General features: G+C 37.3%; 1 protein-coding gene across 2 annotated transcripts in view; it reads right to left on the reverse strand.

Moving 5' to 3' along the window:
• Window positions 1-578: 578 nt before the first annotated feature.
• The window catches only part of CA13 (carbonic anhydrase 13), a 55,617-nt gene continuing 43,905 nt past the window's right edge, over window positions 579-12,290 (reverse strand). For both annotated transcript variants that reach the window (XM_049853834.1, XM_049853833.1), the window contains one exon: window positions 579-2,924. In XM_049853834.1, the coding sequence (XP_049709791.1) occupies window positions 2,805-2,924 (120 nt within the window). In that variant the 3' untranslated portion in view covers window positions 579-2,804. The remainder of the gene's footprint in view (window positions 2,925-12,290) is intronic.

Below are 12,290 nucleotides of genomic sequence, written 5' to 3' on the forward strand. Positions count from 1 at the left end.
TATGGTTCAGCTGATATCACTGAGACACAAACCCACGCAGAGTTTCTGCAACTCTCGCTCTATGAGCACAGCTAAAATAAACTAACTGCTCTCTCCACCCAGATGAGCTTGTATTGAAGACAAACTCATTTGAAACAAGGAAGTTTAACATACCCACGTTCTTTCAGACTGAAGGAGACATGACAACTAAATGAACACTGAATTAGATGGTAATGATAAAGCAATGTTAATCTCACGGTTATTTTGGTGGTATGGTTTAGGAGAATGTCCTAGCTGGTAGGAAATACACACTAAAGTTTGTGGGATGATGGGACATTAAGTTGGCAACTTATTCTCAAACAATTCAGAAAAAGAAAAAAAAAATACTGTTGTTGAAATTTTGCTGTGAGTTTGAGGTTTTTTCCAAAGAGTATAAAAATATAATCTTATTCTGTGTGTTGCATACATAAGGACCTGATATTGCTCAGAGTGTGTCTCATTTTCTTTATTGTTGTGGAAAACAAAAGAGAACTATACTAGTATTTACAACTCTTTATTTTTTTAAAGAGAGGCAGTATAACAATTTTAACACACCTTAAACTTTTTGCCTCTAAGAGATATAAATTAGCAGACAATCTTCAAGGAAATCAGGTCTGCGTAGACTTCTTTAGTCTACTAACGCGCAATTTGTAGCATAGAATGGGTCCAATACTGTAGCAGAAACCAGATTACAAAATGGTAACGCACATATGCAATAATGAAAATTCCCATCCTACACACCCCTCCAAATATAGCAACTGAGAAAACAAGATTCCTTCCCTCACTGGGATACTTTACAATGAGTCTTTCCAAACCAAAGTTTTTTCACTCTACACCGGCATTTTTAAAACCATTAGAGCTTCTGATTCCACAAAGTAAGTTTAATAAGTATTCTTTTAAAAAAAATTTTTTTCAAAAGATAACTTATCATTTAGTTTTTATATTACTTACAGTGCATTTGATCTCAGAGAAAATTATCAAAGATATCAAATAAAATCAAACAAAAATATTCAACTCATCAAATGTTTACTAAGTGTCGATCTCCTGCAAAGCTTCATGCTAGATAGACATTGGGAGGGTCAAAGAACGACAAAGATAGCCACTTTTTACTCTCCAGGAGCTTACATAATGCACCAGTATTCATCATTATTACACAACTTAATTATACTCATTTATTGTATAAGGCAAAATATTACAGAATAATTTCAATTATCAAAATCTACATCTGGAGGAAAAGAAGTATCTGAAGCAAATCATCAAAATCAAGGAAACTCAGATAAATTTCTCTCAGAAGATGACAGTGGTATATAGCATTTGTTCAAGTCTTATATGAGGTTGACAGGAGATCAAATTAATGCTTACTGTCACCCCATGTTTCTACCAGAAAGAGCAAAAGGATTTCCTCCCCTTCATCCTTCACCAAAAACAAACAAAATATATAAGAGATAGTAGGTTAAAACGAATATCCAGAGTCACCTTACAAAATTATTAAAAGGCAATACGTAAACTGAGGGAATGTGTAAAAGAGGAGCTGAGTTTTGACACAGTGATGGGCTGAAAGGTTTATAGACTGATTGTATACACCCACTCCTCACTTATTGACATGGTTAGGTTCCAAAAACCAGGTTATTCTGTGAAAATCGGCATTACGCAAAAATGGAAGATGACTACATCATTACATAACTGCCAAATTACATCATTACATAACTGCCAAACCACTGAGAATCATGGCACAGCCAAGTTCACACATAACCTTAACCATCACAGCCACCATTACTCTCATCTCATATCAGTGTTCGTTACCGCCAGACTTACGTTGTTAATGTGCAAAAGAGTCAGATAGCTTTTTTACTATTGTCATAAATACGAAAGGTTGGATAATGAGATAGTCGGTACGTGTAAAGTAGGTATATTTATATGAGACTCAAAAAAATTTTTCCTCCAGTTGGCCTAACAATGACCCATACCAGATTTCTCCCAGCCAAAGGGAGGAAATCCACTCACCATGCCCTGTGCTGGTACCGTGTAATCCGTTAGCTTCCAAACCATGTTAATTCCATGAATTCCCAAGTATTGTATCTTGTCAATTATTAGCCAGTTCATCATTAACATTATGGTATGAGTATGGTATATGGCATAATTCATTAAAGAGTAAATAGCCATTTATATCCTGATGAATATCTCACCATACACTGTATGGGTTATCTGTGAACTGTGGAGTACACCATTAAGTAGCTGTATCTCACCCCCTATAACCCTCATATTGTTCTCTTTATTAAAGGTACCATGCAATTCAAATCAGCAATATAATAATCTTAACAAAAATTCACTTTAAAAGGAAATACTGTCTACTTTTTATGAATTGGAATAGTATTAAAACATTAAGCAGAGTCATTTGTTTAGAAAAAGGTATCACAATTTCAAAATTCTGGAAATAAAATTAAGTTTTTAACCAAACATTACTGACAAACATGACTAATTCAGTCTCTCTGGCAAGGTAAATTTTTTAACACATGCTGAGGCTTGTGATGTGTTCTCACGCAGGTAGGAATAGAGGTATATCATAGGTTTTGCTACAACTCCCACAATTTTTACTGCTTGAGTACCCACACGAGCAAAGTTTGATTAAAGAGATCTGCCTTTCTTTGTGGTGCTAAAACTGACAGCAAAATGTTACCCATCGATCAGACATCTAGGGAAAAACTGTTAGTAGGGGTGTTGTGCTCTGTTTTGTTTTGTGTTGTCTCTCCACAGTCATGTTTGGGATGGTCCACTGGTGACAACTTTCAATGGAAGGAGGCTCTCACTTTGCGGCCCTTCAGAGGCTGTGGTGGACGGTGATTGCTCAACAAAAACGCTGCTGCTTCACCCTCAGCTGTACAAAGGAGGCTGCGGAATTTGGCCAGCTGTTAAAGAAAAGACAGGAGTTGGTTTAAGCACTGAAAAGTCACAGCAATGATACAGAATTGCACTGTGTAGAAAGCTAAGAGACATATAACCTTTACTCTACCAGGACCTACAAATATTGCAATGAAATTTTTCTAAGTTATGGGTCATAATAAAGCAACTCTTTTGCCAGTGGGCTCAAAAATTAAGTACCTAAGCATTCTTTACTGGAAGATCAAAGCAAAAAGAGGAAGCAACATTTAGAATGTGGTGTAAAGGGCACATATCTAGAAATCAGAGAATGTCACCCAAAAAGGCAGAGTGGTACAATGGTGCTGCACTGGCTTTCAGAACTAGGTTCATCCTGGTTCTGCCACTAAGCAGCTGCATGATGTTATACAAATCATGTATTGTCTCTGGTCCTCAGTTGCCTCATCTATAAAATATATCGGATTAGATTTCCTCAGTAAGTGTCTTCCAGCAACACTTACAAGCATTCCAATATATCATGGCCCCGATATGTCATGTGCACTAACCTATCATGGCCCTGATTTTCGTGGGAGACATGTGGTGATGCTCCTATAGGACCTTGATCCTATAGATATCATTTCCTTTAACTAAAAATCTTTGTTCCACCACACTTAGGCCTTGTAAACCTCTAACTATGGAAAAAACCTAGGACCTTTCAACAGCTGATAATTTTTAAATACACTTCAAGTGCTATCAGGCATATTTCTCACCAAAAAGAGTGCAATTTTTTATTACTAAAGAAAAATGCTTATTTACCTTAAAAACTTCATACAATATACAGAGTAGGAAGAAGGAAATAAAAATTACTAAACCACCCAGATAGAATTACTGTTAGCATTACGGAGTACATTCTTCCAGGTGTTTTTCTACGTAGAAACACACACATACATTCTTAATTTTTTTTTTTTTCACAAAAACAGGCTCTACTATACATGCTGATTTGAAACTTGTTTTTTTTTCACTTAATATATATTCTAGACATCTTAGCATACCAGTAAGTATAAATCTACACTATTATTTTTAATTGTTATATATTTTTCTATTATAAGTATGTTTTATAAGTTATTTAACAACTTCTTTGGGGGTTTAATATTATTCATTAAGACTAAAACCTTATGGGGCAGTTCTACTCTGTCCTGTAGGGTCTCTATGAGTCAGAATCCACTCAACGGCAACGGGTTTGGTTTTTGTTCTTTTTTTCCTCAGTAGCACAGATTTGCAATAGTAAAATGAAGGCTGGGTAAATTACCTGAATAAGTCTGTCCCCTCAAAAATGTTCACCAAAAATACACTGCCCATTAATACAAGGAAGGTCTTGGTGTTTGCTTTGCTTTGCTTTAGTGAGGACCAATTACTCTGTTACCGGGAATGACTGCGTCAGTTCTCCAAGCTTTAATAGTCACCTAATCTGAGAGTCAAGCAACTTTAGGACTTACCAGTCAGGTTTCCATCATCATCATTTACCTGAAGTCTAAAATGTTTCTTGTACAGAACTAACCAGGATGGGAGGCAGAGGGGAAAGAGGTCCTTCACAATAAACAGACAACAGTTGAGAGCCATGCTCTATGGAGACAGGATCAACCATCCTATACAAGCAGCTATCCAAGCATGGATGTCTTTTAAGAGTACAGATATGGAGAGGACGAGGCAAGTATTTACAACTTGCTATTACACATGCTTCTGGGAATTTCTAAAATTAGACCAGATCATTATAGTCAAAACAAAGTAAGACTTAAGAGATTCTCTGGTAAAATCAAGTAGCAGAAGCCAACAAAATCTAATCTCAAAAAAAAAAAAAAACAAACTGTCAAGATCATGAAAAACAAGGCAAGATCAAGAAACTGTCACAGACCAAAGTAGAGCTAAGGAGATATGACAACTAAATGCAATGTGGTATTCTAGATTGGAGCCCTGGTGGCATAGTGGTTAAGAGCCCGACTGCTAACCAAAAGGTTGGCAGTTTGAATCCACCAGTGGCTCCTTGGAAGCCTTAGGAGGCAGTTCTACTCTGTCCTACAGGGTTACTATGAGTTAGAAGAGACTTGACGGCAACAGGTTTGGTTTGGCTTTGGTTTATCCTGGATTGGATCCTGGGACAGAAAAATGCCGTTAACAACAAAAAAAAAAAAAACTAGTGAAATCCAAATAAAATAATCTGGAGTTTAGTTAATAGTGACATACCAACGTTGGTGTGTTAGTGTTGACAAATGTACTTTGGTAATGTAAGATGTTAACATTAGAGGAAACTGAAACCGGATAAGGGATATACAGGGAGCTCTGTGCAACCTGTCTTTGCAACTTTTCTGTAAATCTAAAATTTTTCTAAAATAAAGTTTATTTAAAAAAAAAATTTTTTTAATCAAACAAGAAAAAAAAACTAATCTCTGGAACCATGGAGAAAACACCAACCCTCCTGCAGATCCTGGAAATCCTGGTCTGCCTGGAGCGGCCACTGGAGGTGGCTATGCAGGAAACCCTTGTCCTGAATCAGGACACTGACTCACGGGTCTCACCCAGTATGACTTGCCTCCCCAGTGATGCTGCTGTTTACTTCGATCATCTTTATTTCCTCCATTCTTTTGGCTGCTCTGGAAGGTGATCATGGCTTCCTACTTCTCCAGAATCTTACCCTATCTATCTAGAACTGGATCTTATGCTAGATCTTTCTCTAAACACTGTGCTCATTTGGGTAGGAGTCTCACCGAACCCTTTCCCTTTTTGGCTCTGGGTCTCCCAATCACATAGAGCAGCCAGTTGGTCCCTACATCTCCCAGCCCTCACTCAGATTTGCTCCTCTTTCCTCCAGAGTCCTCGCCACTACACTGGCCTCTAAAAGCGCCTACCAGTCTCATCTCTTAACCCAGCCCTGGGCTTCATCCAGGCAGAAAACCTGTCCCTCTGTCGATAAGCCTGATTCAGCATCTATATAATCCCTGGCAAAAGTCTTCCCAGTTCAGCCTTGAGCCTGAGGTAGGTACAACCTGTTTTATTGTTTTTTTCTTGGCTCAAATACTAAAATTGTAATTTCTTTGTGTAGTAACCCCAGTAAGCTAAGATATTCTTTTCTAATGTTTCTGTGAACAGCTTTATGTCCTTCACCTGCTCAAAAATCTTTAATAGCACTCCACTGCCTGCAAAAGTTGAATATAATAAAAACAAGCTGTTTTACTGAACTCTACCTATGGGCCAGGCACTGTGCTAAGTGCTTTATATTACATTATCTCATTTAATCCCCAAAACAACACTATTAATAAATCATTGCTAACATCCCCATTTTCAGATCCCCATATGAGTCAGAATCGACTCGGTGGCAATGGGTTTGGTTTTTGGTTTTAGGTGGTGCAAACAGTTTGCTAAACTAATAACTGAAAGATCAGCCATTTGAACCCAGCAGCAGCACTGCGGAACAAAGGCCTGGCAATCTGCTTCTGTAAAGATTACAGCCAACAAAAATCTGTGGAGCTGAATTCTACTCTGTAAAGCACGGGGCCTCCATGAGTCAGAATCAACTTGATGGCAACGGGTCACATAACACAGGTAGTCCCTGACTTAGGCAAGGTTCTGTTCTGACAACTCTGTTGTAAGTCGGTTCTGACATATGTCCAACACCTTTTTTTTTTTTTAGTTTTCATTATTATTACCTTTTATTATCAGTATCTTTCTAAATTCAGCAGTGTTTTGAACAATAAATCATAAAATTGAATAGCTGCCCATAAACATTTGAGAATAACATCAGCAAATTACACACTGCAACATATTACTAATGATAAGATGTACAAAAAAAAAAAGGGGCAGTCATGTGGCTCATCATAACTCAAATACATCATAAGTCACAGCCTACCTGTGTTATGTTATCTTACCCGCATTTTACAGATGAGGAACCTGTGAGATAGCCAGAAAGTTTCAGTACATAAGCCATCTGGCAAATAAGTCATATATTAACCACAACACTATATAGTACCTCTAGCTTTTCACTTTTTTGCCATTTCCCCTAATCAGAGAAAAATAACAGAATCCAGAATCTCCACAACTAAACATTCATAATGTCTAAAAAAATAAAACCAAAACCACTGCCATCAAATTGGTTCTGACCCATGGTGACCCCATGTGTTCCTGAGTAGAACTGCTCCATTGGGTTTTCTTGGCTGTAATCTTTATGGAAGCAGATTGCCAGGCCTTTCTTCCACAGCACCATTGAGAGGATTCGAACCACCAATCTTTAGGTAAGTAGTCGAGCACAAGCCATTTTTGTCACCCAGGGACCACTAATAAAGTCTACGATATAATAAAAAATTACCCAGTATACAAAGAATCAAGAAAATAGAACACATTCTCAAAGAAAAGAAAATCAACAGTTTGACCCAAGATGAACCAAATGTTGGAATAAACAAGGATTTTAGAGTGGATATTATAATTACCTGATGGTTTTCTGAAGTTAAACAAAGCATCTTTTCAATGCATGAGAAATCTCAGCAGAGTAATGGAAAGTCTCAGCAAAGAATCACAAAGAATAACAAAAAAACAACTAGCGATTCTAGAACTAAAAAAGTACAGTTTCTAAAATAAAAAAAACTCACTGGGTGGATTTAACAGCCAAATTAATATGATAGAGAAAAGAGCAAACGAACGTGAATATAGATCAATAGGAATTACGTAAGGTGAGGAGCAGAAAAGAAAAAAAAAATTTTTAAGAGCTTCACAGACCTTTTAGGTGATATTAAAAGTCAAATGTACGTGTAACTGGAATTATCTGGAGGAAAGGAGAGAGAGACTGGAGCACCCTATACACAAAAATTAACTCAAAGGTAATCAAAGAGTTAAAATTATTCCTTAAATTAGGAATAACTTTAAAATAGTAAAATTTTGTGGCATATAGTTAGGCAAAGGTTACTTAAACAGGATGCCAAAAGTACAAATTATAAAAGATAAATAGATTAAACGGAGTTCAACAAGATTGAGAACTTTTCCTATTCAAAAGACATAGTTAAAAAAAATTAAAAGGCAAACCATAGACTGGGAGAAAATTTTTTCAAAATATGTATCTGACAAAGGGTTTTTATCTAGAATATATACAGAACACTTGCAATTCAATAATGGAAAAACAAACTGCTCAATTTAAAAATGGGCAAAGGACTTGAACAGATACTTCATGAAAGAAGCCAATAAGCATGTAAAAAGATGCTCCACATCACTAGACATCACAGAGAAATGCAAATTAAGGCTACAGTGAGGTACCACCATATACCTACTAGAGTGGCTAAAGTTAAAAAGACCAATAATCCCAAACTGACAAGGATATGGAGCAACTACAAATTTCATACATTTGTGGTGGAAATGTAAAATGGTGCTGCCTCTTAAAAAAAAAAAAAAAATATGGCAGTATCTTATAAAATCGAACATGCATTTACGGCATCAGCAATTCCACTCCTAGGTATTTACTGAAAACATATGAAAATATGTCTACACAAAAGTAGGTATGCCAATTATGCCTAATATCTAAATATAAACCAAAACTCACTACCTTCAAGTCAATTCCAACTCACAGTGACCCTACAGGACAGAGTAGAACTGTCCCAGAGAGTTTCCAAGGAGTACCTGGTGGATTCGAACTGCCGACCTTTTGGTCAGCAGCTATAGCACTTAACCACTATGCCACCAGGGTTTCCTACCTAAATATGGATAGCTATTATTCATAATATCCAAAAACTGAAAGCAATGCAAATGTCTATCAATTAGTGAAGATTTTTTTTTAAATGTGGTATATTAGCAAGAAAAATAAAATAGATGAATCTCAAAAATATGCTAAGTAAAAAAAGTCAAAAAGAAAAGTCTATCAGCCTCAGACCAGAAGAATTAGATGGTACCCGGCTACAACCGATGTCTGCCCTGACAGGGAACACAACAGAGAACCCCTGAGGGAGCAGGAGAACAGTGGGATGCAGGCCCCAAATTCTCATAAAAAGACCAGACTTAATGGTCTGACTGAGACTAGAAGGACCCCGGTGGTCATGGCTCCCAGACCTTCTGTTGGCCCAGGACAGGAACCATTCCCAAAAGCAACTCTACAGACTGGGATTGGACTGGACAATGGGTTGGAGAGGGATGCTGGTGAGGAGTGAGCTTCTTGGATCAGGTGGACACTTGAGACTATGTTGGCATCTCCTGCCTGGAGGGGAGATGAGAGGGTGGAGGGGGTTAGAAGCTGGTGAAATGGACACAAAAAGAGAGAGTAGAGGGAGGGAGCGGGCTGTCTCATTAGGGGGAAAGCAATTGGGAGTGTGTAGTAAGGTGTATATGGGTTTTTGTGTGAGAGACTGATTTGATTTGTAAACTTTCACTTAAAGCACAATAAAATTTTTTAAAAAAGAAAAGTCTATGTAACGGATGATTACATTTAAATGAAATGCTAGAAAACACAAAATTTTAGTGACAGCATGTCAGTGGTTGCCTGGAGCCAGGAACAATGGAGTGCAAAGGGGCACGAGGCAACTTTTTCTGGCCAAGGGATGTAATCTATATTTAATTGTGTTGGTTGTTGCAAAATTGTGTGCAGTTACCAAAAGCATCAACCATACACTTGTTGTTAGGTGCCGTCCAGTCAGTTCCGACTCAAAGCGACCCTATGCACAACAGAACGAAACACTGCCCAGTCCTGTGCCATCCTTACAATCGTTGTTATGCCTGAGCTCATTGTTGCAGCCACTGTGTCAATCCACCTCGTTGAGGGTCTTCCTCTTTTCCACTGACCCTGTACTTTACCAAGCATAATGTCCTTCTCCAGGGACTGATCCCTCCTGACATGTTCAAAGTATGTAAGACGCAGTCTCCCCATCCTTGGTTCTAAAGAGCATTCTGGTTGTACTTCTTCCAAGACAGATTTGTTCGTTCACTTAAGATTCATGAATTTTATTGTATGCAGACAGAGCCCTAGTGGCAGCGGTTAACAGCTACAGCTGTTAACCAAAAGGTCAGCAGTTCGAATCCACCAGCTGCTCCTTGGAAACCCTATGGGACAGTTCTACTCTGTCCTACAGTGCATGCAAATAGTATCATAATAAACCAAAAAAAAAAAAAAAAAGTTTTTTTTAAAGGAGAGAAAAATTAAAGCCAAGTATTTTGCACATTGAATTTCAGCAATCGAGCAAGGCAATTTAGATAATTTAAGATAACCCAAAGAGACTCAGCAAGAAAATCAGCCTTCCAAAGTGTCAGAAAGCAGTGCATCTGCTCACTGGCATGGCAGTTAAGTCAAGAATTTAATACTGAGTGTTTGACTCTGAGGCAGATAAATGTACTTGAATCAACAAAAAGAAAATGAAAAGCATCTGATTCATCCTTTAGGCCAAATAGTGACTAGGCAAGAAAGAGCAGTAAAAAAACCTAGAAAAAAAGTCTGGCACCAACTTACTAAAAAAAGGATATTAATCTTCTCAGCTAGTGACATTATACAGTGGAATTGGAAAGTGAATAAAGCAATTGTTCCTCCATGACTGAAAAAAAAAAAAAGACCTGCCAAAGTTGAGACTGAAATTATCTTTTGGAATAACTCTAAATCAATGGAACATATAAAAGACATTTTCAGTTCACTTTATAAAAAAGAGCTAAGAAATTTAGTAATTTTATCAGCCCTCTCATGTTTTGGATTTTTTAAAATAACTTTTTAAATTTTTTAACAGTTTTAGATTTACAGAGTTATTGCAAAGATTGTACTATAAACCCCACACCAGTTTCCTCTATTACTAACATATTAGTATGACACCTTTGTCACAATTAATGGACCAATCTTAGTATATTAACATTAACTAAAGTCCAAACTTTATTCAGATTTCCTTAGATTTTACCTAATGTCTTTTTTTCTGTTTCAGGATCCCATCCAGGATACCACATTACACTTGGTAGTCCTGTTTCATTAGGCTCTTCTTGAATGTGACAGTTTCTTAGACGTTCCCCCCCACACCCTGTTTTTTTTTTTAAATGACTGACAATTTTGAGGAGTACTGATCTGGTATTCTGCAGACTGACCCTCAATTGGGATTTGTCTGATGTTTTTCTCATGGCTAAACTGCAGTTAGATTTTTTAAAGTATATATTTGCTTATTCTTTAACTCTTAAAATCACCGTAAAATTATATTAAAATAATTTGAAGTATTATCCAGATAGCCACCTCAGTATGGTTAGAAATTAAAACACCTGAATGTGTTTCTGCTGCAGTAGATTTAAGTGAACGCTTCAAAGTGAAATATCAATCACAGTACAGCTCTACAAGGCAGCTAACATTTTATGTATTCCACTGTATAAAAATCACATTAATATTTAATACTAACTGAGCCTCCTAGCGATCCCATAGTAAGCAGCTATAATTCCTAAACTTCAGGGAGTTATTTTTAATAAGGTTAACTGTGTTTTTCATGGAACTAAATTATATATTTTGATATACCGAAATCCAAACCCATCGCCAGTGAGTCAAATCTGACTCATAGTGACCCTATAGGACAGAATGGAACTGTCCCGTAGAGTTTCCAAGGACAGCCTGGTGGATTCAAACTGCTAACCTTTTGGTTAGCAGGGGTAGCTCTTAACCACTATGCCACCAAGGTTTCTGTATTTTGATATATTCTTTTTCAAATCACTGGTGGGTTGAAGAAAAAGCACAAGTTATATTTCAAGCAGCTTTAAAGAACAAAGATATCCTTGAAATATGAGAAAAAAATATCCCCTTATCATTAACTACCTTGATACTATAATTAATAACTTTTACTATTAACCTGCTGAAATTTAACACAAAGGCGAGGAAAAGTAAACCTGTGAACCCAGTGCTGTTGAGTTGATTCCGACTCATAGCGACTCTATAGGACTGAGTAGAACTGCCCCATAGAGTTTTCAAGGAGCGCCTGGCGGATTTGAACTGCTGACCGTTTGGTTAGCAGCTGTAGTGCTTAACCACTATGCCACCAGGGCTGACAAACCTGTGAAGAAGAGAAAAATGAACTCCCTTTAATAAGGCCACTGAACCAATGGCAGGTCATTTTTCTGAGGATACAGCCCACCTGATTTATGATGGGAAGAAATTCAGTTTTCATGTCAGTCAAGCTCTGGATTTCTAACCAGACTTTTATCAAATGTTTTAAGAAGTACGCCCCAGATTATTATTTACCTTGAATCCTAAAGACAAGGTCAAGAGAATTCTGAGAAATGTCCAGCAGAAGGCTGAAGATGTTCAACACCCTAAGGGGAAATGTTACCTAACAAGATCTGGGTAAACTTGAACCAGTTCTAGCCTTTGATTTGGGGGAAAAATTAACAGCTTGGCAAGTGTACAAGCCCAAAACAGAAGTACTTTATTAGCTGCAAAAATC

The sequence above is a fragment of the Elephas maximus genome, chromosome 15 (genome assembly GCF_024166365.1).
Source record: "Elephas maximus indicus isolate mEleMax1 chromosome 15, mEleMax1 primary haplotype, whole genome shotgun sequence".
Taxonomy (NCBI): domain Eukaryota; kingdom Metazoa; phylum Chordata; class Mammalia; order Proboscidea; family Elephantidae; genus Elephas; species Elephas maximus.